The sequence below is a fragment of the Gobius niger genome (assembly GCF_951799975.1).
Source record: "Gobius niger genome assembly, chromosome: 21".
In the NCBI taxonomy this organism is placed as follows: domain Eukaryota; kingdom Metazoa; phylum Chordata; class Actinopteri; order Gobiiformes; family Gobiidae; genus Gobius; species Gobius niger.
Window position 1 is genome coordinate 26,972,203 of NC_136872.1, and position 27,116 is coordinate 26,999,318.

The following is a 27,116-nucleotide window of genomic DNA, read 5'->3' on the forward strand; positions in this document are numbered from 1 at the left end:
GGAAACTCATTTCGGCCGCTTGTATTCGCGATCTTGTCCTTTCGGTCATGACCCAAATCTCATGACCATAGGTGAGGGTGGGAACGTAGATCGATCGGTAAATCGAGAGCTTTGCCCCGACTCAGCTCCCTCTTCACCACGACAGACCGATACAGCGACCGCATCACTGCTGACGCCGCACCAATCCGTCTGTCCATCTCACGCTCCATCCGCCCCTCACTGAGAACAAGACCTCGAGATACTTGAACTCCTCCACTTGAGGTAAGGACTCCCCACCGACCTGAAGAGGGGAAGGAGAACCATGGCCTCAGATTTGGAGGTGCTGATCCTCATCCCAGCCGCTAGACACTCGGCTGCAAACCGCCCCAGTGCGTGCTGAAGGTCCCGGTTCGTTGAAGCCATCAGAACAACATCGTCCGCAAACAGCAGAGATGAGACTCTGAGGCTCCCAAACCGGACACCCTCCGGCCCCTGGCTGCGCCTAGAAATTCTGTCCATAAAAGTAATGAACAGAACCGGTGACCAAGGGCAGCCCTGGCGGAGACCAACACGCACCGGGAACAGGTCTGACTTACTACCGGCAATGCGAACCAAGCTCCTGCTGCTCATACAGGGAACGGACAGCCCTTAACAGAGGGCCCCGGACCCCATACTCCCGGAGCACCCCCCACAGGGCACCACGAGGGCCCCGGACCCCATACTCCCGGAGCACCCCCCACAGGGCACCACGAGGGCCCCGGACCCCATACTCCCGGAGCACCCCCCACAGGGCACCACGAGGGACGCGGTCGAACGCTTTCTCCAGATCCACAAAACACATGTGGACTGGTTGGGCGAACTCCCACGAACCCTCGAGTACCCGATGAAGGGTATAGAGCTGGTCCAGTGTGCCACGACCAGGACGAAAACTGCATTGTTAATCCTGGATCCGAGGTTCAACTATCGGCCGGATCCTCCTCTCCAGCACCCCGGAATAGACCTTACCGGGGAGGCTAAGGAGGGTGATTCCTCTGTAATTGGAACACACCCTCCGATCCCCCTTCTTAAAGAGAGGGACCACCACCCCGGTCTGCCAATCCCGGGGCACTGTCTTGAATAATGAAAGTCATGAATTTAAACTGAAGAGTTAATAATTTAAAACAAACTTTTCCACAAATTGTTTAAAGTCTAAAGTCTCACTATAATAAAATATAGTTTGAAAAATATACAAATTTATTTTGTGATTATGACATTTAACACATTGAGTGCCAACAATCCAGACCATTTTTCATGATATGTGTAGCACCACAGTGTATTCTCTGTTATAGTTATGAACACAGGCTGTGGCTCGTTTGAAAGCTGAGACTCTCAGCTCTCAGGAGGTGGAAACACTTTCATTCTACATGTCTCGGTTCCTGAGAAATCCTAAGCTAAACAGAGGCTAGTTTGATCAAATATTGTGGGCCAGAATCTTGTGGTTTTTAGCGCAGGCTGTAAAGAAAACGAGTACACAGACGGGTGGCGCTCCTTGCAATCTTCAGTGTCATACCTGGCGCAAAAAGTGGGCAGGACAGGAGGCGGGAGAGACTCGCATTGCGATGTTGTGGTGCAGCCCCCTCCCCACGCTTTCCCCAGACTTGCGGAAGGCGGTGGGTTGCGAAGGAGGGTTCTCCTGTAAACGCGTAACATGCGCGATGCAGCACGCAATGTTTAATAAAGAAAATAAATAAATAAAAGTGTCCCTCCGCTGCTGCAGCCACTCGCTGCAGATCCAAGACGAGTGGGCGGGGAAAGAGAAGCAGTAGCCTCAGCGTTAGACACCATTCGAATGCGTAAAGTTACGAAATGTACAGGATTAAATTGATCAGAAACTTGGCTGCAGAGGAGTTGCAGAGTTATGCAGCAGTTGCAAGAAAACTGTAGCGTATTGGAACATTTGCGCTACAGCTGCAGGATTCTTGGAGCGGCTAAATTGGGAAAATAAAGTTGCTCTGCGCCCTGTAAGATGCGCTACACAAGGAGCATCATCAGGAAGTAAACACTGACACACAATGGTAACGATGTCACCTTAAAACACAGATTAGACATGGTGTTGTGGCACTTGAGGCATGTGTGCTGTCCAGCTCTGTGTTTTCCCCTCCTCCCGCCCATAGCAGGAAATGCAACCAGGTGGATCACATGATCCAATCAAGGACATGGTGTTGCCTTTTGACACACACAAAAGAGCAGAGACAGAGAGCAGTTGGAGCTGCTCAAATACTTACACTAAAAGGACCGAATCGCAGTAAACCGGCCTTTATAGAGACTGTGGAGGACAGCCGGTAAGGGCAAAATGCTCCGTTTTGGTTTCTTTTGTGTTTTGTACGTCTCGTTGGCTGATTTGTTTGTCTTAAAACAGTTATGGTGAAAACGGGAGTTTAAGTTAAAACTGTTTAGAAATGCTAAAATACTAAGAACCTTGTTTGATTATGAAATACTAAAATTGTGGTTAAAATGTTAAAAAAGAAGTACAAATTTCATGATATTTACATTTTGTTTGTATCTGTTTTCCTGAGGTTTTTCACCTGCTGACAAGAGTCACAGATTCAAATGAAGAGAAAGAAAAGGAAAAAGATGTCTGTGTCTTGGAGTGAAATCCAGTTGGTTTATACCCCACATTAGAAAGGAAGCCTCTCAAGTTGGGCGCTGCGAATAAACTTGACAGCATGTGTGGTTTATCTATGGAAAACTGTTGGTGTTTGGTGTTAGGGGTGTACACGTTGATCTACTGTATCAAAGTAAACCTGTGTGTAACCTACGCTCAAACAGACTTTTCAAGGCAATCTCACTTTAGTTTTCAATTTGATGTTGATTCTAAGGAAGACAAGGCAGCGCAATGTAAAGAGGATCATAATGTGAAGGTGTCCATAGAATAGTAGCATGAGTGCTGCTTGCAATGAACCACGCCTCAGTCGGCCTCTTTTTCTTAAATAACGCCCTCTCCCTAGTGGCGCAGCCTTAAACGCAAACCTGCGCCACATGTAAGATCGCATCTGCACCACGTTGCGTTTAGAGTTGCGCACGGACTGCGCCAGTCACAAGATCTGGCCCTGTGTGTTTTATGAAACACAACTGTCTCCCTCATTTCACTCTTCAAGAAAAGAACATGGACTATGGAGAATGTCTGGGCCTGAGTTTCACGTTGTTTGAAGAGAACATGGAATTGAAATATTGTTACAAAAATACGTTGCCGAGGACGCGGTGGTGACTCGCAGTAAACAGCGCTCGCGTCTGATACAAGGTTTATGTTTAGATCATAAACTGTCGGTTTGTCGACCTCATTGGTCTGTGATTATGAGGCCGACGGATAAAAAACTAAAGAGCATCTGAAGCACAAGGTGAGGAGATGTTCTGTTCAGGAGATCCCTCTGCTCTCCCTCCTCTGTCTGACACTGAGCTGCTCCAGGAGCGCTGGGCAGGACCGCTGGGCGGGGCCGCTGAGCGGGGCTTTGGAAACACGATGAACTGTTGTTTCGCCATCTTCACTGATTTGGTCACGGCCGGAGGAGTTTGATGGTAAATCCTAGCACATAAGACGACACACAGAGCTCCCGCGCTATGATTGACTCGTCTTGGTTTTGCCGGAGTCAGGGAGATTCAAATCGCACAATTCCAGACTGTTTCCCCCATGAATCTGTGAACATGAGGATCAGTCTGACTCAGGCCAGGCTGAGACTGTCTCATTTTGTAATAAAACAAACAAAAAATGCAAAACACCTTTTTTTTTCCTTTTTGTCACTCAAAGTGTTAATATATTCTAAAAGTCTATGGATAAAACCTCTAGATTTTTTTTCTTCTGGAAATGGTTTTTTGTTTTTTTTTAGCCCTGACACAGACACAGTGAACTGACCTGAGAATCTGCAGGCGACAGTCTGTATTTTGCAGAAAACCACACAGATGAGACACTCCTGAGTCAGACAGGGCTTTGTTAGCACTCAGGTCCAGCTCAGTGAGATGTGAGGGGTTGGACTTCAGAGCTGAGGCCAGAGAGGAACAGCTGATCTTTGACAAACCACCGCCACTCAATCTGAATAAAGAATAAATGAACTTATTTAAGTCCAGAGATAAAACATATAAAACAAACACAAAGACAGACATCTTGAATAATAAAAGTCATGAATGCAAAACAGAATAGTTTCAAATATTTATATTTTTTCACAAACCATTTAAAGTCAAATTATTTGTAAAACTTTTTTAAAATATTGTTTGAGCAATATACACATCTAAATGTAGATGAATTTCATTTATTTTGTTCCATCTCTTTTTAACACAATATTTACAAGACTTTCATTTCTATGTGTAATGGACACTATTTTATACTGAAGTACTTCCTGTCGAATACCGTCACTTCCTGTGAAAGAACATGAGGAAGTGGTTAAATGTTTGTGTCCCCTCATGGCGGGAAGGAACATGGCACTTTAAGATCCATTTTTAGCTCCTAGCTGTAATGGGGAAAAGGGTAATTCATTGTTCATTTTATTATACATTTGAATGTTCATGGCTGTTGTGTAATATTGTATATGGTTTGTCCAGCTCTTACGGTGGAGATTGTTACGGTGGAATAAAAGACGGATTTATACACAAGATCCACTTGTACGCTTTATCTGTTCTGCTGGGATGCTACAGTAAGAGCTTCACCCGAAGGTGGCTGTCGCCGATTCGGCATCTTTGTTTGCACCGCCGTTGTGGTCATGGAATGGGCCTTCGCACTCAAGTCGGCAAAGAAGTAAACCATTGACGCCGAAAGCTCGCAACGGGAAAAACTCCTGGATTCAGGATACTAAATGGTCAAAGAATGCTCTCGGACATTGTGAGTACTCCTTTCTTTTCTCTAGAGTAAAGAGAGCCACGACTTATACCTACACGGAGTTTGTGTCTTTTGGTCAAAACATATGGCTGAACTAGCCAACAAAGGACATTGGCCCAGAAGAAAAATCTGATAAAGACAATGAGATGATATGGACATTTTAAAAGGCGCTAAAGTTTTCATAGTGTTTTCTCTTAAGTTTTGTAAATATTTTAACTCGATCACTGATTACTGGCACATGATCTAAAAATCTATAAAAAACAAAAACAAAAAAAACTGGTAAAAATAAGAAGAAGAAAAAAATGGAGCAAGTGGTGCAAGTTTTTGAGCAGTCACTTCTAGCCAATACTGCTGTATCCACTATGGAAGATGAAGTCGCAAGGATTGAAAGGAGACTGCTTTCTTCTTATGAGAAATGGAAATTGGATATCCGAGATGCCAGAAGGAGACTAATGTCCTTTATGTCTGAGGAGGAGCTGTGGGCATTAATTGACAATTTAAAGGAGAAAAGAAAAGATGTTATAAGTGTGTTTGATGAAATGAGACATTTGACTGCACCGACAGTAGAAACAAGAAGAAGAGTGGACACTTTCACGCTGTAACATCAAAATTGATCAATATTTCTCACAGTAGAGCTGTTGAAGAAAGGGAAGATTTTGATGAAGAGAAGGAAAGGAGCAGAATGCATGAATTCCTCTTTCAAGAGAATGCACGCTCAGTTTATGGTTCAGAAGCGTCCTTTCTTTCTGAAGAACTGCCAATAGCAGCTAAAAGAGTAGAAGCTGCTGCTGAACTGGCTGCAAAAAGAGAAAGTTATGCACTAATAGTGGAGGAAGAAATCCTTAAAAAATCAATAAGTCAATTAGAGGAACAGCATGAAAGGAAAATTGAAGAAAAGAAGCAGGAGCTCATCCGATTACAAGCTGCAAGAGAAATACGGGTGGCAGAAGCAAGACTTAAGATTTTTGATGAGGAATTGATGAACCAGGTGAATAGAGGAGTGTCAGACATTTTGACGGTTGTGCCCCCTGCACGCCGCAAAATTGACAATAGTGCTCAGCCTCTGGATCATGCTCCATCGAAGCCTAAGGTCATGACAACCTCCCCAACGCCCCTGTCACCCAATGGTCAAACTAAAACGCTACTTGATAACAGAACTGCTTGTATTAATTCTGCTACAACTACTTCTACACCTGTACTGCCTTAAGAAAATCATTTTAAAGACTTACCTGAAGGGCCTATTCGAGGTGCATTGGAATCAGTCCCCATGGTCAAACACAACGATTCTGAACTTTCTCCTTTGTTTAAAGTTATTCAAGATCATTTAATATTAAATAGACTTCCTGTGCCAGAACCTTCTATTTTTACTGGCAATCCCATTGAGTTTATTGATTGGAGAACGGCATTTACTGCACTAATTGATAAAGCAAATCTAACTTCAAGGGAAAAATTGTATTATCTTAAAAATTATGTCGGGGGTCCCGTGAGGCAAATGTTAGAAGGTACATTTTTCAGAAGTGACGATGATGCTTATCAGGATGCTTGGTGTAAATTAAACGTTTTGGTCAATCTTTTGCCATTCAAAGAGCGTTCAGAATAGGAAAAATAACTGGCCAAAGATTAACGGTAAAGATGCAGAGGGATTAAGAAATTATTCTGATTTTTTGAATACTTGTCTACAAGCAATGCCTCATGTCCAGGGTTTGGAAATATTGAATGACTGTGAAGAAAATCAAAAGATTATTTCAAAACTGCCAGACTGGGTCATTACTAGCTGGAACAGACATGTAACTCAGAAATTGATGCAATCTAATGTTTTTCCCACTTTCAAAGATTTTGTTTTGTTCATTACGCTTGAATCAGAAATAGCTTGTAATCCGGTTACATCTCTCCATGCTCTTCGTCCTGTAGTTAAGGGTACCACTTCTGAAATCAAAGGGCCCAGGGCTAGTACTTTAACAACTCACTCTTCTGCTGAGAACAGAAAATCTGTATGGCATAGGCCACCTTGTATCTACTGTAAGAATAACTACCATCAATTGACTGAGTGTTCAAATTTTATGGATCTCTCAATATTGGATCGCCGTGCTTATGTGAGGGAGCAGGCTTTGTGTTATGGGTGTTTGGAGTCAGGACATGGAGTTTTGGATTGTAAGCATAGGCTACGATGTAACATTTGTAATGAAAGACACCCCAGAGTGCTCCATAATGTAAACTTTGGAAGCAATGAGTCTCTGAACATAAATTAAGTCACTGCCTTGAACTAATTGTTTGTACACTCTAAACAGATTTACCTTACTGTTGTATGTTTTGATGATGTATTAATGGTAATCACTCATTTAACTCGTGATTGGGGGGAGTGTAATGGACACTATTTTATACTGAAGTACTTCCTGTCGAATACCGTCACTTCCTGTGAAAGAACATGAGGAAGTGGTTAAATGTTTGTGTCCCCTCATGGCGGGAAGGAACATGGCACTTTAAGATCCATTTTTAGCTCCTAGCTGTAATGGGGAAAATTCATTCACTATGATTTATTTTATTTTTTATTTTTTGTCATGAACAAAACAAAAACAAATCTAAAACTGTTCATAGTTTGTGTTAAAACTGGAGCCCTGACACAGAGACAGTGAACTGACCTGAGAATCTGCAGGCGACAGTCTGACAATTGTAGAAATTCACACAGATGAGACACTCCTGAGTCAGACAGTCTGTTATTCCTCAGCTCCAGCTCAGTGAGATGTGAGGGGTTGGACTTCAGAGCTGAGGCCAGAGAGGAACAGCTGATCTCTGAGAAACCACAGCCCCACAATCTGAATAAAGAATAAATGAATAAATAAAGTTCTTAAAGTCCAAAGATAAAACAGTTAAAACAAACACAAAGACACATCTTGAATAATAGTCAGGAATTAAAACTGAAGAGTTAATAATTCAAAACAAACTTAGTCTAAACCAGGGGGGCCCAAACTTTTTGTCTCCGAGGGCCAAAATGAAAAAGTGCCTGTGAGTTGTGGGCCAAACACGGCACTGTCAAGCACAAAACACTTATAACTGCATATAATAATAGTATTTTTTTGATAGCCTACATTTGCTTTTGATTCTGTCTATGCAAATAACATGCTATATTGAAACAAATGGTAACTATGGCAAAAGCCTAGTTTTAGTAAAACAAAATCAGCAATTGTAGCAATAGAGTTCAAAATGTAAAAAAAAAAAAAAAAAAACACCTGTATCTACATCACCAACAGTGACTTTACCTCATTCGTTAACTCAAAGAAAATGCCACATTAGATTATTTTGAAAGTGTCAGTTCAGCATCAATTCTTTTATAAGTCAATTTTAACATATATTTTTTGATGTCGACCTCATTTGCAATAAAAGTTGGAAAACTGTGAAAGTTGATGCTACAACGCTCTGTAATTGATAAATACCAAAACACCACAACAGTGTTTCCTTAACCTTGCGAAAGGAGTGAAACAGCGCCCCCAATTTGACGCTCGTGGTCAAAAAGTGTACTGCATCCATATTTACCTTTGAAAATGAATGGAAGCGAGTTAATATTAACCACACGCAGCGCAATAGTAGGCCATTCTCTGGCGGGCCAACAGAATTGTTTCGGCGGGTCAAATTTGGCCCGCGGGCCCCACTTTGGGCACACCTGGTCTAAAGTCTAACTATAATAAAATATAGTTTGAACAATATACAAATCTTGATGTATAAAAAGCATGAATAGATGAAAATGTTTCATTTATTTTGTGATTATTTTTAAAATGACATTTAACACATTGAATGCCAACAATCCAGACATTTTTTCATGATATTTGTAGCACCACAGTGTATTCTGTGTTATAGTTATGGACACAGGCTCCTGAGAAGCTAAACAGAGGCTAGTTTGATCAAATATTGTGGGCCAGATCTTATGGTTCTTAGCGCAGGCTGTAAAGAAGAAGAGTACACAGACGGGTGGCGCTCCTTGCAATCTTCAGTGTCATACCTGGCGCAAAAAGTGGGCAGAACAGGAGGCGGGACAGACTCGCATTGCGATGTTGTGGTGCCGCCCCCTCCCCACGCTTTCCCCAGACCTGCGGAAGGCGGTGGGTTGCGAAGGAGGGTTCTCCTGTAAACGCGTAACATGCGCGATGCAGCGCGCAATGTTTAATAAAGAACATAAAGAAATAAAAGTGTCCCTCCGCTGCTGCAGCCACTCGCTGCAGATCCAAGACGAGTGGGCGGGGAAAGAGAGGCAGTAGCCTCAGCGTTAGACACCGTTCGAATGCGTAAAGTTACGAAATGTACAGCATTAAATTGATCAGAAACTTGGCTGCGGAGGAGTTGCAGAGTTATGCAGCAGTTGCAAGAAAACTGTAGCGTATTGGAACATTTGCGCTACAGCTGCAGGATTCTTGGAGCGGCTAAATTGGGAAAATAAAGTTGCTCTGCGCCCTGTAAGATGCGCTACACAAGGAGAATCATCAGGAGGTAAACACTGACACACAATGGTAACGATGTCACCTTAAAACCACACCACAGCACTGAGACAGCTCTGATCAAGGTGACAAATGATATCCGCATGAACACCAACGCAGGTAAGGTCTCAGTTTTAGTTCTGCTGGACCTGAGCGCTGCCTTTGACACTGTGGACCACGGGATCTTACTTCACAGGCTAGAAAACTGGGTGGGAATCTCTGGTACTGCTCTAAACTGGTTTAAGTCCTATCTCGAGGACAGGACGTACTTTGTTGAAATTGGCAACTGTGTCTCAGACAAAATTGCCATGACCTGTGGAGTCCCCCAGGGGTCAATCTTGGGACCCCTCTTATTCAACTTGTACATGCTTCCATTGGGTCAGCTAATAAACAGCAACAATGTGTCGTACCACAACTATGCAGATGACACTCAAATCTACGTGTCACTGACGGCTGGTGAACATGGGCCTGTAGATACACTCTGTCACTGCATCCAACAGATCAGTTTGTGGATGCAAAACAACTTTCTCCAACTAAACTCAGACAAAACTGAGATCATTGTTTTTGGCCCACAGACACAAAGACAAAGTGTTGTCAGTCACCTTGAGTCTCTCTCTCTAAAACCAAAAAATCAGGTTAGAAATCTAGGAGTGATCATGGACTCAGACCTGAACTTAAACAGCCACATCAAAGCAATAACATCAGCAGCTTTTTACCATCTGAAAAACATTGCTAAGATCAGAGGAATAGTGTCAAAACCAGACTTAGAGAGACTTATCCAAGTGTTTGTCTCCAGCAGGTTAGACTACTGTAACGGCCTACTCACTGGCCTCTCTAAACGAGCTGTCAGAGCTGCAGAACATCCAGAACGCTGCTGCTCGAGTCCTGACAAGAACCAGGAAATATGACCATATTAGTCCAGTGCTCCGGTCTCTGCACTGGCTTCCTGTCACTCAGAGAATAGACTTTAAAACAGCTCTGCTCGTGTACAAGTCTTTTCATGGTTTAGCTCCAAAGTACATCTCTGACATGTTAGAGCCGTATGAACCATCTCGGGCCCTGAGAACTTCAGGGAGGGGCCTCCTGGTGGTTCCCAGAGTCAGGACTAAACACGGTGAGGCTGCGTTTCAGTTTCATGCAGCTAAAATCTGGAACAGTCTTCACGAGGATGTGAGACAGGCCTCAACTCTGACAATGTTCAAATCCAGGCTGAAAACAGTTCTTTTTACCAATGCATATGACTGAAAGTATTTATCTGCACTCTCGCCTTTTACTGTAATTGATTAATTTTATGTTGATGTTTTTATTGATTCTATTTGTTTTCAACTGTGAAGCACTTTGAATTGCCTTGTGTATGAATTGTGCTCTACAAATAAACTTGCCTTGCCTTGCCTAAAACACAGATTAGACGTGGTGTTGTGGCACTTGAGGCATGTGTGGTTTATTTATGGAAAACTGTTGTTGTTTTGGTGTTAGGGGTGTGCATGTTGATCTACTGTATCAAAGTAAACCCGTGCGTAACCTAAGCTCAAACAGACTTTTCAAGGCAATCTCACTTTTGTTTTCAATTTGATGTCTATTCTAAGGAAGACAAGGCAGCGAAATGTAAAGAGGATCATAATGTGAAGGTGTCCTTAGAATAGTAGCACGAGTGCTGCTTGCAATGAACCACGCCTCAGTCGGCCTCTTTTTCTTAAATAACGCCCTCTCCCTAGTGGCGCAGCCTTAAACGCAAACCTGCGCCACATGTAAGATCGCATCTGCACCACGTTGTGTTTAGAGTTGCGCACGGACTGCGCCAGTCACAAGATCTGGCCCTGTGTGTTTTATGAAACACAACTGTCTCCCTCATTTCACTCTTCACTCTTCAAGAAAAGAACATGGAATATTGAGAATGTCTGGGCCTGAGTTTCACGTTGTTTGAAGAGAACATGGAGCTGCAATATTGTTACAAAAACAGGTTGCCGAGGACGCGGTGGTGACTCGCAGTAAACAGCGCTCGCGTCTGACACAAGGTTTATGTTTAGATCATAAACTGTCGGCTTGTCGACCTCATTGGTCTGTGATTATGAGGCCAACGGATAAAAAACTAAAGAGCGATCTGAAGCACAAGGTGAGGAGATGTTCTGTGCAGGAGATCCCTCTGCTCTCCCTCCTCTGTCTGACACTGAGCTGCTGCAGGACCGCTGGGCGGGGCCACTGGGCGGGGCCGCTGGGCGGGGCTTTGAAAACACACGATGAACTGTTGTGTCGCGATCTTCACTGTTTTTGTCACGGCCAGAGGAGTTTGATGGTAAATCCTGGCACAGAAGACGACACACAGAGCTCCCGCGCTATGATTGGCTCGTCTTGGTTTTGCCGGAGTCAGCGAGATTCAAATCGCACAATTCCAGACTGTTTCCCCCATGAATCTGTGAACATGAGGATCAGTCTGACTCAGGCCAGGCTAAGACTGTCTCGTTTTGTAATAAAATAAACAAAAAATGCAAAACACCTTTTTTTTTCCTTTTGTCACTCAAAGTGTGAATATATTCTAAAAGTCTATGGAAAAAACTTCTAAGATTTTTGTCTACTGGAAATTGTTTTTGTCACACAAAAAAAAAACACTTGAGCCCTGACACAGAGACAGTGAACTGACCTGAGAATCTGCAGGTGACAGTCTGACATTTGCAGAAAACCACACAGATGAGACACTCCTGAGTCAGACAGGGCTTTGTTAGCACTCAGGTCCAGCTCAGTGAGATGTGAGGGGTTGGACTTCAGAGCTGAGGCCAGAGAGGAACAGCTGATCTTTGACAAACCACCGCCACTCAATCTGAATAAAGAATAAATGAACTTATTTAAGTCCAGAGATAAAACATATAAAACAAACACAAAGACAGACATCTTGAATAATAAAAGTCATGAATACAAAACTGAATAGTTTCTAATATTTATGTTTTTAACAAACCATTTAAAGTCAAATTATTTGTAAAACCTTTCAAAATATTGTTTGAGCAATATACACATCTAAATGTAGATGAATTTAATTTATTTTGTTCCGTCTCTTTTAACACACTATTTACATAACTTTCATTTCTATGATTTCATTTATTTTTTATGTTTTGTCATGAACAAAACAAAAACAAATCTAAAACTGTTTTCTTCATAGTTTGTGTTAAAACTAGAGCCCTGACACAGAGACAGTGAACTGACCTGAGAATCTGCAGGCGACAGTCTGCCATTTGCAGAAAACCACACAGATGAGACACTCCTGAGTCAGACAGGGCTTTGTTATTATCCAGGTCCAGCTCAGTGAGATGTGAGGGGTTGGACTTCAGAGCTGAGGCCAGAGAGGAACAGCTGAACTTTGACAAACCACAGCCACTCAATCTGAATAAAGAATAAATGAAGTTATTTAAGTCCAGAGATGAAACATATGAAACAAACACAAAGACAGACATCTTGAATAATAAAAGTCATGAATACAAAACTGAATAGTTTCTAATATTTATGTTTTTAACAAACCATTTAAAGTCAAATTATTTGTAAAACCTTTCAAAATATTGTTTGAGCAATATACACATCTAAATGTAGATGAATTTAATTTATTTTGTTCCGTCTCTTTTAACACAATATTTACATAACTTTCATTTCTATGATTTCATTTATTTTTTATGTTTTGTCACAAACAAAACAAAACCAAACAAAACTTGAGCCCTGAAACAGAGACAGTGAACTGACCTGAGAATCTGCAGGCGACAGTCTAACAATTGTAGAAATTCACACAGATGAGACACTCCTGAGTCAGACAGTCTGTTATTATCTAGGTCCAGCTGAGTGAGATGTGAGGGGTTGGACTTCAGAGCTGAGGCCAGAGAGGAACAGCTGATCTCTGACAAACCACAGTCCCTCAATCTGAATAAAGAATAAATGAAGTGATTAAAGTCCTGAGATTAAACAGATTAAACAAACACAAAGACACATCTTGAATAATGAAAGTCATGAATTTAAACTGAAGAGTTAATAATTTAAAACAAACTTTTCCACAAATTGTTTAAAGTCTAAAGTCTCACTATAATAAAATATAGTTTGAACAATATACAAATCTTAATGTATAAAAAGCATAAATGCTGAAAATATTTCATTTATTTTGTGATTATTTTCAAAATGACATTTAACATATTGAGTGCCAACAATCCAGACCATTTTTCATGATATTTGTAGCACCACAGTGTATTCTGTGTTATAGTTATGGACACAGGCTGTGGCTCATTTGAAAGCTGAGACTCTCAGCTCTCAGGAGGTGGAAACACTTTCATTCTACGTGTCTCGGTTCCTGAGAAATCCTAAGCTAAACAGAGGCTAGTTTGATCAAATATTGTGGGCCAGATCTTATGGTTCTTAGCGTAGGCTGTAAAGAAAACGAGTTCACAGACGGGTGGTGCTCCTTGCAATCTTCAGTGTCATACCTGGCGCAAAAAGTGGGCAGGACAGGAGGCGGGACAGACTCGCATTGCGATGTTGTGGTGCCGCCCCCTCCCCAAGCTTTCCCCAGACCTGCGGAAGGCGGTGGGTTGCGAGGGAGGGTTCTCCTGTAAACGCGTAACATGCGCGATGCAGCGCGTAATGTTTAATAAAGAAAATAAAGAAATAAAAGTGTCCCTCCGCTGCTGCAGCCACTCGCTGCAGATCCAAGACTAGTGGGCGGGGAAAGAGAGGCAGTAGCCTCAGCGTTAGACACCGTTCGAATGCGTAAAGCTACGAAATGTACAGGATTAAATTGATCAGAAACTTGGCTGCGGAGGAGTTGCAGAGTTATGCAGCAGTTGCAAGAAAACTGTAGCGTATTGGAACATTTGCGCTACAGCTGCAGGATTCTTGGAGCGGCTAAATTGGGAAAAAAAAGTTGCTCTGCGCCCTGTAAGATGCGCTACACAAGGAGCATCATCAGGAAGTAAACACTGACACACAATGGTAACGATGTCACCTTAAAACACAGATTAGACGTGGTGTTGTGGCACTTGAGGCATGTGTGGTTTATTTATGGAAAAATGTTGTTGTTTTGGTGTGAGGGGTGTGCACGTTGATCTAACAGCTCAAACAGACTTTTCAAGGCAATCTCACTTTTGTTTTCAATTTGATGTCTATTCTAAGGAAGACAAGGCAGCGAAATGTAAAGAGGATCATAATGTGAAGGTGTCCATAGAATAGTAGCACAAGTGCTGCTTGCAATGAACCACGCCTCAGTCGGCCTCTTTTTCTTAAATAACGCCCTCTCCCTCGTGGCACAGCCTTAAACGCAAACCTGCGCCACATGTAAGATCGCATCTGCACCACGTTGTGTTTAGAGATGCGCACGGACTGCGCCAGTCACAAGATCTGGCCCTGTGTGTTTTATGAAACACAACTGTCTCCCTCATTTCACTCTTCACTCTTCAAGAAAAGAACATGGACTATTGAGAATGTCTGGGCCTGAGTTTCACGTTGTTTGAAGAGAACATGGAGCTTAAATATTGTTAGAAAAACACGTTGCCGAGGACGCGGTGGTGACTCGCAGTAAACAGCGCTCGCGTCTGACACAAGGTTTATGTTTAGATCATAAACTGTCGGCTTGTCGACCTCATTGGTCTGTGATTATGAGGCCAACGGATAAAAAACTAAAGAGCATCTGAAGCACAAGGTGAGGAGATGTTCTGTGCAGGAGATCCCTCTGCTCTCCCTCCTCTGTCTGACACTGAGCTGCTGCAGGACCGCTGGGCGGGGCCACTGGGCGGGGCTTTGAAAACACACGATGAACTGTTTTGTCGCCATCTTCACTGTTTTGGTCACGGCCGGAGGAGTTTGATGGTAAATCCTAGCACAGAAGACGACACACAGAGCTCCCGCGCTCTGATTGGCTCGTCTTGGTTTTGCCGGAGTCAGCGAGATTCAAATAACACAATTCCAGACTGTTTCCCCCATGAATCTGTGAACATGAGGATCAGTCTGACTCAAGCCAGGCTAAGACTTTCTCGTTTTGTAATTAAAAAAAAATGCATAAACACGTTTTTTTTCTTTTTGGCACTCAATGGTTTAATATATTCTAAAAGTCCATGGTTAAGACCTCTAAGATTTTATTATTCTGGAAATCAATTGTTTTTGTCATGAACAAAACATAACAAAACAAGCCCTGACACAGAGACATTGAACTGACCTGAGAATCTGCAGGCGACAGTCTGTCATTTGCAGAAAACCACACAGATGAGACACTCCTGAGTCAGACAGGTCTTTGTTATATCTCAGGTCCAGCTCAGTGAGATGTGAGGGGTTGGACTTCAGAGCTAAGGCCAGAGAGGAACAGCTGATCTCTGACAAACCACAGCCCCTCAATCTAAATAAAGAATAAATGAAGTGATTAAAGTCCAGAGATTAAAGTCCAGAGATAAAACATAAAACAAACACAAAGACTGACATCTTGAATAATAAAAGTCATGAATACAAAACCGTATAGTTTCTAATACACTGCTCACAAAAAACCTAAGGCATACTCAAAAAACGCATCCTAGACGTCAATCAATTCGATTTTTTCGGATGAAAATCTTTATTCATAGTGTAGGGTAATGTGTTGAGAACAAAATAACATAAGGATGATAAATGTAAATCAAATTCTCAGCCCCTGGTGGTCTGGGTCCAAAATTATAGTCAAAATTAAAGTGACAAATCAGGTCACTGGTTGATCCAAATTCTGTAGAAATTCCTCCAAACGAGTCTGTATCATCCTCAGTCGTGTGTGTGGCCTCCACGTGCCTGAATGCACTCCTTACAACGCCTGGGCATGCTCCTGATGAGACCACGGATGTCCTCCTGAGGGATCTCCTCCCAGACCTGGATTAGAGCATCAGTCAGCTCCTGGACAGTCTGTGGTGCAACGTGGCGTTGATGGATTGACCGAGACATGATGTCCCAGATGTCTCTATTGGATTTAAGTCTGGGGAACGGGCAGGTCAGTCCAGAACATCAATACCTTCATCATGCAGGACCTGCTGACACACTCTTGCCACATGTGGCCTGGCATTATCAGGCATCAGAAGGAACCCAGGGCCCACAGCACCAGCATATGGTCTTACAATAGGTCTGAGGATCTCATCCGGGTCCCCAATGCCAGTCAGGGAACCTCTGGCTCGCACATGGAGGGCTGTGCGGCCCTCCAATGAAATGCCTCCCCAGACCATCACTGACCCACCACCAAACCGGTCATGCTGGATGATGTTGCAGCAGCAGAACGTTCTCCAGGGCGTCTCCAGACTCTGTCACGTCTGTCACATGTGCTCAGGGTGAACCTGCTCTCATCCGTGAAGAGCCCAGGGCACCATTGGCCAATCTGCCAATCGCTGTGTTCTCGGGCAAATGCCAATCGGGCTGCACGGTGTTGGGCAGTAAGCACCGGCCCAACGCCCTCATACCACCCTCATACCACCCTCATACCCCCCTCATACCCCCCTCATGGAGTCGGTTTCTGACCGTTTGAGGACCAACATGCACATTTGTGGCCCTCTGGAGGTCATTTTGTAGGGCTCGGGCAGTGCTTCTCCTGTGTCTCCGTGCACAAATGAGCAGATAGCGGTCCTGCTGCTGGGTTGTTGGCCTTGGTCGCCCCCCCCCCCCAGGTCTCCTGGTGTACTGGCCTGTCTACTGGTATCTCCTCCATGCTCTGGACACTGCGCTGGGAGATACAGCAAACATTCTTGCCACAGCACGAATGGACGTGCCATTTTGGACGGGCATCACTCCCTGAGCAGCTTCTGTGGGTTGTAGATGCTCCTCATGATGCCTCTAGTGGTGAGAACACTGGACTAATGCAAAAGTGTTCCAAAAATACGGCACAAAGGATGAAGACAGGGAAATGGTATGTGGTCACCACCTGCAAAACCATTCCTCTTTTGGAGTGATCTTGCTAATTGCCTCTAATTTCCACCTGTGTCTGTTTAATTTCCACAACACCAAGTGAAATTGATTCACAATAAGCGTGGCTTCCTAACTGGACAGTCTGATATCCCAGAAATGTGACTGACTTGGAGATACATTTTTTGAGTGTGCCTTAAGTTTTTGTGAGCAGTGTATTTATATTTTTTCACAAACCATTTAAAGTCAAATTATTTGTAAAACTTTTTAAAATATGGTTTGAGCAATATACACATCTAAATGTAGATGAATTTCATTTATTTTGTTCCATCTCTTTTTAACACATTTACAAGACTTTCATTTCTATGATTTATTTTATTTTTTAATTTTTGTCATGAACAAAACAAAAACAAATCTAAAACTGTTTTCTTCATAGTTTGTGTTAAAACTAGAGCCCTGACACAGAGACAGTGAACTGACCTGAGAATCTTTAGGCGACAGTCTAACATTTGCAGAAAACCACACAGATGAGACAATCCTGAGTCAGACAGACTGTTATTCCTCAGGTCCAGCTCAGTGAGATGTGAGGGGTTGGACATCAGAGCTGAGGCCAGAGAGGAACAGCTGATCTCTGACAAACCACAGCCCCTCAATCTGAATAAAGAATAAATGAAGTGATTAAAGTCCTGAGATAAAACATATAAAACAAACACAAAGACAGACATCTTGAATAACAAAAGTCATGAATATAAAACTGAATAGTTTCTAATATTTATATTTTTTAACAAACCATTTAAAGTCAAATTATTTGTAAAACTTTTTAAAATATTGTTTGAGCAATATACACATCTAAATGTAGATGAATTTCATTTATTTTGTTCCATCTCTTTTTAACACAATATTTACAAGACTTTCATTTCTATGATTTATTTTATTTTTTGTCATGAACAAAACTGTTTTGTTCATAGTTTGTGTTAAAACTGGAGCCCTGAAACAGAGACAGTGAACTGACCTGAGAATCTGCAGGCGACAGTCTGTCATTTGCAGAAAATCACACAAATGAGACACTCCTGAGTCAGACAGACTGTTCTTACTCAGCTCCAGCTCAGTGAGATGTGAGGGGTTGGACTTCAGAGCTGAGGCCAGAGAGGAACAGCTGATCTCTGACAAACCACAGTACCTCAATCTGAATAAAATAAATACATAAATAAATAAAGTTCTTAAAGTCCAGAGATAAAACAGATTAAAGAAACGCAAAGACAAATGTTGAATAATAAAAGTCATGAATTTAAACTGAAGAGTTAATAATTTGAATTTGAATAATTGTTTAAAGTCTAATTCTTTTCTAAAACTTTCTAAAAATATAGTTTGAACAATATACAAATCTTAATGTATAAAAAGCATAAATAGATGAAAATATTTCATTTATTTTGTGATTATTTTTAAAATGACATTTAACACATTGAGTGCCAACAATCCAGACCATTTTTCATGATATTTGTAGCACCACAGTGTATTCTGTGTTATAGTTATGGACACAGGCTGTGGCTCGTTTGAAAGCTGAGACTCGCAGCTCTCAGGAGGTGGAAACACTTTCATTCTATGTGTCTCGGTTCCTCTAAAATCCTAAGCTAAACAGAGGCTAGTTTGATCAAATATTGTGTGTTTTATGAAACACAACTGTCTCCCTCATTTCACTCTTCACTCTTCAAGAAAAGAACATGGACTATTGAGAATGTCTGGGCCTGAGTTTCACGTTGTTTGAAGAGAACATGGAGCTGAAATATTGTTACAAACAGCGCTCGCGTCTGACACAAGGTTCATGTTTAGATCATAAACTGTCGGCTTGTCGACCTCATTGGTCTGTGATTATGAGGCTGACGGATAAAAACTAAAGAGCGATCTGAAGCACAAGCTGAGGAGATGTTCTGTGCAGGAGATCCCTCTGCTCTCCCTCCTCTGACACTGAGCTGCTGCAGGACCGGTGGGAGGGGCCGATGAGCGGGGCTTTGAAAACACACGTTGAACTGTTGTGTCGCCATCTTCACTGTTTTGGTCACGGACGAGTTTAAGGCGAGTAAAAAGTATTGATTTTTCACGTAGTGGTCGAAGTGGAGATTTGTATCTATTTTCCTCCCTTTACATCTTAGTTTTCATGTCTGATATAAAAATAACAAAACTAACCCCACATGATGTTTATTTTATGATGTTTTGTCTGCGAGGTGGGGTCAACCCGGAAGTAGCTGCTGCGCCGCGTAGAAAGTCCGTCTTTCAAGCGGGTTTTCATTCATAAATATTGACAAATTTTACATCCATGTGTCCTGCTAAGGGTCCCCGAAATGACGCTTTCACCCAAATATGGTATTATTCCTCCTACGAGAGGCCCGGTGCGGAGAAGTCGGAGAACGGGCCGCGCATGCGCTGTCATTACAAAACTTCAGGGCTGGTGTTAACTGAATGAAAAAAAGCCGCACTCGGGCAGAGCCTCAGCCATTATAGAAGCTCCCACAGGGAGGATCAGTCTGACTCGTGCCAGGCTAAGACTGTCTCGTTTTGTAATAAAAAAATGCAAAAACACGTTTTTTCTTTTTGGCACTCAATGGTTTAATATATTCTAAAAGTCTTTGGATAAGACTTCTAAGTTTGTATTATTCTGGAAATGAATTTTTTTTGTCACGAACAAACCAAAACTTGAGCCCTGACGCAGAGACATTGAACTGACCTGAGAATCTGCAGGCGACAGTCTGATTTTTGCATAAAACCACACAGATGAGACACTCCTGAGTCAGACAGTCTGTTCTTACTCAGCTCCAGCTCAGTGAGATGTGAGGGGTTGGACTTCAGAGCTGAGGTCAGAGAGGAACAGCTGATCTCTGACAAACCACAGCCACTCAATCTGAATAAAGAATAAATGAAGTGATTAAGTCCAGAGTAAAGTCAGAGGAGTTTCTGTAGCTACATGTAACCCGGCTGTAAAATGTGATGGTCATCACTGTCTGCTTGCAAACTCTAAAAATTCTAAAAATCTCGCGATACCTCCGTCGTCACGCATGCAAGAGTTTAGCCCTGTGCGGGAACATGGCGGCACACACTACTGCGGAGACGGGTGGGAAGCAGGACGGAGTTCGGCTGCAGGTAGAGCGCATTTTAATATCTAAATGAGCCTCTTTTGTCACATTTCATGTACTCGTTTTAAGATGTGTGCTCCTCGACTTGCAGATGCTTTACACCGCGATCAAGCCGCGCTGTTGTTTCGTGTGCTGTAAATGAATGGAATTGGTTAGCTATGTGCCAAAGCTGGTCAGCGTAGCCGTTCTTGTTGTTTTTATATTTTTACATGGCACACGCTGCCGTAAGTTGTGCCATTGATTTAAATGTTTATAATGTGAAGACATCGCCACATTATTTTTAGATTGTCTACAAAGTAGCTACTGTGCCTGAATGTTTGTGACTGCTAGCCGTTGCTATGTCTCGGCTTTAGCTGCTGTCACTGCCATGACCATGGTTATTGGGAATGCAATGAAGATAATTGTTTGATTATCCTTGCTGATGAATGAATGTATTGAATTGGTGCATTCCTATGAAAAGTGTATACATGTATACTGATGCTAGCTTTCGCTGTACAGGCTAGGTTGCTGCACCCTGGACCTGGTTCTATGGACAATAACGTCTAAAGCTCACGTCAAGGATCAGATCATCTACTGCTGTACTGGTAGGAGGCTCTGCAGCCGAACCACTCGTTCTCCACTCACCCAACACGCGCTTGGACCTACTTTTGCAAGTTTTCGCCTTTTTGTTTTGGTTCCTTCTGTTAAACTGGACTAATGAACTTTGCGCGTTGTGGTCACGTGGACAATGAAGCGCTGCTAAGGGTCTAACCGAGACCCTATGAACTCATGAACTCGATTATTCCCAAAAGTGCACTCTGTAAATATTGTATATATTGTACATAGTGTTTTTCTCTTTTTTCTAATACATGTGGTGCTTGGCATATAACAGCAGATCATTGCCCTGTAGTTTATTAAGTGCTGGTCCCTTCCTCTAAGACAAACCTATTTCTACCTCGGTCTAGTCCTACCACAAGTTTCACACACACGGAAATTCATATGTGTTACATAGTTGGCGAGCTATAGCCCAGGAGGAAGCTTGAACAGTTCTTAATATTACTATTGTTGTTATTGTTGTGGGAAAAAAAAAAAAGACAAACTATGAATGTGTTTGACAAATTGGGAATTAAAATACCAAATGCAGTGCTTGTCGAGGGCACAACGGGTTCTGAGTCTGATGAAGAGGTATTCGATTTTCTCAAGGGTTATGGTAAAATAGCTCAGAAAGTAGAAATCGATGATTCCACGTCCGAATTTTATGAAACAATTGTAGTTGAATTTGAATCCGGTCTTGCTATTTCTACGTTAAAGCCTGTATTACCCTACAGTTTGCTCTCTAAGGATGGCATGGGTGAATATTCCATTTCCGATTTGTCTACTGTTTACAGTGACTACGTCAGTAAAACTAAAGCTAAAAGTTTCATTGCAGAAATGGAAAATTTAGCCGAGATAACCGGCATAGATTATGTCGATGTTTATAAAGAAATGATGAATCAGATTGGCCATTCTGTCTCTAAAATCTGTCCTGCCCTGCAGATAAAACAGTCTCCCTCAGATCCAGTCAAGGACACAACGGCACCACCTCCACCTCTACGCGTCGCAGAGACACTGCCAGGTGCCACCCCTCAAGCTGCAACTGCTGCGAACTACGCAAGGCCTGAGTCAATCCCGGCTACACCAATGTCTCAACCCAGAGCGAGCGGAGCAACACCCAGCCTGATGGCACAGGACATGAACCCGCCGGGAATACAGCGTTATGTTGTGGAGCATATAGTGAAGAGTGAGGACTCTGTGGCGCATCACCTGTCAGCCCAGCGACTTCGACCCTTCTCTGGGAGGACACCCAGACCAGCACATGAAGTTGACTTTGATACGTGGCGCACAGGAAATTGAGCTGCTGTTAAATGATCCAGCTGTGTCAGATTTGCACAGATCAAGAAGGATAGATGACAGTCTGCTGCCGCCAGCTGTTGACTTAGTGAGACATTTGAGTCTGGACAGTTTACCTGCTGTGTACATCCAGACACTGGAGTCTGCTTTTGGCACAGTTCAAGATGGAGAGGAACTCTATGCAAAGTTTATGGATACTTTCCAAAATGAAGGAGAACAGCCGTCAGCGTATCTACAACGTCTTCAAGTCGCCGTGAGCCTTGCTGTAAAAAGGGGGGAGTGGCCGAGGCAGATGTTAACAGACACTTACTTGCTCAGTTCTGTCGTGGCTGCTGGAATGACACATTGATTTCCGAATTGCAGCTTAAGCAGAAGAAAAGCCATCCACCGCCTTTTGCTGAGCTGTTATTACTGCTGAGGACGGAGGAGGATCGTGAGGCATCCAAAAGTCTGCGAATTAAGCAACATCTGGGAGCTACGAAGCAGAAAGCTGCATCCCACGCCCAGGTTGCCCATGCAAACAATGAGGAGCAAGGCGCTGTAGCGGCACTCACCACTTTAACGCAGCAATTGGCTCGACAGTTGGCAGACGTCCAGAAACAACTCTCCATGTTAACTGCCGGTCACCAGCATCAGAAAGAGCCTCCCTTCACTAACGGTCAGTCCTCCTACCAGCATAAGCCACAGACTCAAGCCACCATGTCATCTCGTAAAACTGCCTCAACACACCCCAGAGCTGGCTTCTGTTTTCGCTGTGGTGAAGATGGGCACATTCGACCCCACTGCACCAATGAACCCAACTCTGATCTGCTAAAGCTCCTAGCATTGCGCCATCAACACAGCCAAGATGGTCATGTTGGAGTGGTGCGCCTAACCAGCAAAGCTCCGTTCACCATTCCAGCTGGCTGTACTGTTGCTGTGGATGGTTTTGCTGACCTCAAGACCCATCCTGCGACCCAGTACGCGCTCATCGAGCATCCTGCCTCTCCGTTACCTGGTGGATTGTGTATTCAGAGCTGCTTGATCTCCATTCCACACCGTGCTCCTTACAAAGTCCCAGTTATTGTGCGAAATGAGTCTTAGCAAGACGTCCTGATTCCTCCTTTGATGGTGATTGCTAGCATTGGGGAACCTGCCAGCATTCTGTCACAGCAAGTGGAGACTACGCTTGGTGCTTCTATAACATCAACCATGCAGTTTGACTTTGGTGATTCCCCGTTGTCGGCCGAGTGGAAGGACCGCATTACAGCTAAACTAAACAGTATGCCAGAGGTGTTCTCACAGCATGATATAGACTTTGGTTGCACCGACAAAGTCCGACATCAGATTAAATTGCATGATGAGACTCCTTTCAAACACCGTGCTCGACCAGTGCATCCGCAAGACATCAAGGCAGTCCGCAAGCACCTGCATGACCTCCTTGAAGCTGGTGTGATTCGTGAATCTCAATCGATCGCCTTTTTCCTCCCCGATTGTCGTCGTTAGGAAGAAAAATGGAGACGTTCGTCTGTGCATAGATTATAGGAAGCTTAATCTATAGACAGTGAAGGACGCCTATCCCCTACCCAATCTTGAGGAGTTGTTTTCGGCGTTGTCGGGTCCAGATGGTTCACGGCATTGGATTTGAAGTCTGGCTATTATCAGATCGCCATGAGTGAAGAGGACAAAGCCAAAACCGCTTTTGTTACACCATTAGGCTTTTGGGAATTTAACCGAATGCCAGAGGGAGTCACCAATGAGCCCAGCACTTTCCAACGCCTAATGGAAAAATGCATGGGAGATCTTCACCTGAGGGAGGCACTTGTTTTCCTGGATGACATAATAATTTTTCGGATACACTGGAGGAGCATGAGAGGAGGCTGTTGCACGTCCTTGGTCGGCTGACGGATTACGGCCTGAAGCTTTCTTCCAAAAAATGCCGGTTCTACCAGACGTCTGTGAAATATCTTGGGCACGTGGTATCTGAACGAGGAGTCGAGACAGACCCAGCGAAAATTGAAGCCTTAAAATCCTGGCCAATTCCGACAAATCTCAAAGAACTAAGATCTTTCCTGGGTTTTGCCGGTTATTATCGACGATTCATTAAGGACTACTCCTCTCTCATCAAGCCGCTGAATGACCTCACGAAGGGCTATCCACCTGTGCGCAAATTAGCGAATGTGAAGAGGTCACCCGTTCAGTACCTCGATGCAAAACAGTCTTTTGGCGAGCGATGGACTCCGGGGTGTCAAGGAGCATTTGACCTTCTCATTGGCAAGTTAACATCATCCCCTGTTCTCGGATTTGCTGACCCCAAGCAGCCATACGTTCTGCATACAGACGCAAGTACAACTGGTCTTGGAGCTGCGCTGTATCAGGAACAGGACGGTCAACTTGGAGTCATCGCCTATGCCAGTCGAGGGCTGTCACAGAGTGAGTCACGCTACCCCGCCCATAAGCTCGAGTTCTTGGCATTGAAGTGGAGTGTAACTGAAAAATTGCACGACTACTTGTACGGCGCTAATTTCACAGTGGTCACGGACAGTAACCCATTGACCTACGTACTCACCTCTGCAAAGTTGGACGCCACAAGTCACCGATGGCTAGCCGCTCTCTCCACTTACTCATTTAAGCTCCAGTACCGTGCCGGACGCCAGAACTATGATGCTGATGCCTTATCCAGACGGCCACATCAATCCAAGCCAGAGTATGCCCAGTCTCTAAAGGAGCAAAGCCTCATTCAGCAGTTTCTGGAGCATCATGTTGCTGAGGCTGGAAAAGTGGAGGAAATCTCTGTCGCTATTGTCAACGCCATTTGTGAGCGCTCCTTGGCTAAAGACTCTCTGGGTTCCACTCCAGCACATGTCACCCTTGCCGAGTCTCTCTCTATGCACGTTGATGGCATTCCTGTGAGCTATTGCTCGGAAGAGGTACATAGCCTTCCAGACCTTCCAGCGCTTTCGCCATCTCACTTGAGGGACCGACAGCTCGCAGATCCTGTCATCTGAGAAGCAGTCCATCAGTTGGAGACGGGAGAGAAGGTTGTTCCTACTCTCAGACAAGAACTCCCTGAACTCCCTCTTCTACTGAGAGAGCTCAACAAACTGGAGCTGAGAAATGGAATTCTCTACCGGAGGAGACAGGAAGATGAACACACCACCTTCCAACTTGTTCTGCCTCCTGAGCTGCGACCCTTGGTCCTCAACAGCCTTCATAACAACATGGGCCATATGGGGATAGAGAGGACATTGGACCTCGTACGTCAGCGTTTTTTCTGGCCTAGAATGTCCTCCGATGTCGAAAAAAAGATCCGCACTTGTGACCAGAAAGGGCAGCACCTCTGGTCAACATCAAGACGACTCGACCATTGGAACTACTGTGTATGGACTTTCTTTCACTCGAACCGGACAGCAGTAACACAAAGGACATTCTAGTGCTAACTGACCATTTTACAAAGTTTTCTGTCGCTATACCTACTCCCAACCAGAAGGCCAAGACAGTAGCCAGATGCCTGTGGAATGATTTTATTGTGAATTTTGGAATTCCTGAGAGGCTACACACTGATCAGGGTCCGGACTTTGAATCCAAGCTAATCCAAGAGCTTTGTGTAGTGACTGGCATGAAGAAAACTCATACCACTCCTTACCATCCACGGGGCAACCCGGTTGAGCGGTTCAACTGCACCTTGTTGAACATGCTTGGTACTTTGGAGCGCAAGCAGAAAAAAAAAATGGCGTGAATACGTCAAGCCGCTTGTTCATGCATACAATTGCATGCGCAACGGAGTAACCGGTTTCACCCCGTATGAGCTCCTGTTTGGAAGATCGCAGAGGCTGCCCGTGGATTTGGCCTTCGGTCTACCCGTCCGGGAGAAATCTTCAGTCACTCACTCTCAGTATGTTAAGGATTTGCGTTCACGCCTGGAAGAGTCTTACCAGCTAGCGGCCAAAAGTGCTTTCAAGTCTGCAGAAAGGAACAAGACGAGATTTGATCGCAGAGTGACTCCATGTAAATTGGAAGTTGGGGATCGAGTCCTTGTCAGAAATGTGAGACTCAGGGGGAAACACAAACTGGAGGACCATTGGGAGTCAGACATTAACGTGATCATCAAGTGCGCTGGCGACCTGCCAGTTTATACCGTAAAACCCGAGACTCATGACGGGGGTACTCGTACTTTACATCGTGACCTGCTCCTGCCCTGTGGCTTTCTCCCTGTTCGAGGTCACATAGAGGCCTCATCTCCAGTCCCTGCTCGTCGACCGCAAACTCGCAGTCAACCTCCAGAAGAACCTGACTCCACTTACCTGTCTCGGGATGAAGATTTTCTATGCCTTGTCCAGCCCAGCTCGTTTCACTCTCCTGAAAAGTCCAGTACAAGTGTTTTGGTGGAGGAAAGCTCTGAATTTCCTGCTGCCTTACCTCCAGTGTTGTCCCCGATAGAGTGTGCGAGTCAGGCCGACCCGGGTTCTCCATCTCACATTGACACTTCTGTGGACATTACACCCAACTTGCCGGCTGCTTCTAGTCAATCTCCACAGCCAGAAGTTGAGATCGATTCATCTTCAGGAAGCGATTCAGAGGTGGAAGAATCGACAGATGAGGAAGGAAATGGGCCTGAGAGCTCTGGACCTATTGAGGGGGTTGATGAGGTGCCGCCGGACAATGTGCAGCCCGAAGAGCCATCCTCTCAAGCCAATGTCCCTGCTCTTGGCCAGTCTGATTCATCTGTCGATGTCACTTGTCCTGACGCTGCCGTAACCCCTGAAATAATTCCTGATGTTGCGCCGAGACGTTCAGTTCGTGAGCGACACCCACCAAGTCGTCTACAGTATTCCATTCTCGGCAATCCCCTGATTTCGGTTGTACAGACGCTATTTCATAGCCTTTCTGACGTGTGTACTGAAGCGTTGCAAATAGTATCTAGTACAGTATAGTAGTATCATGTTCCTGTTGTAGCATGCGACGAGACGCACATGAATTAAAAGG

The 27,116-nt window shown here is 44.0% G+C and overlaps 1 protein-coding gene across 1 annotated transcript in view; it reads right to left on the reverse strand.

Moving 5' to 3' along the window:
* The window catches only part of LOC306981091 (NACHT, LRR and PYD domains-containing protein 3-like), a gene marked incomplete at both ends in the record, with an annotated part of 491,281 nt that overhangs the window by 459,870 nt on the left and 4,295 nt on the right, over nt 1-27,116 (reverse strand). The window contains 5 exons of the mRNA XM_079580641.1: nt 3,869-4,045; nt 11,930-12,106; nt 19,877-20,046; nt 25,103-25,213; nt 25,262-25,339. Of these exons, the coding sequence (XP_079436767.1) occupies nt 3,869-4,045; nt 11,930-12,106; nt 19,877-20,046; nt 25,103-25,213; nt 25,262-25,339 (713 nt within the window). The remainder of the gene's footprint in view (nt 1-3,868; nt 4,046-11,929; nt 12,107-19,876; nt 20,047-25,102; nt 25,214-25,261; nt 25,340-27,116) is intronic.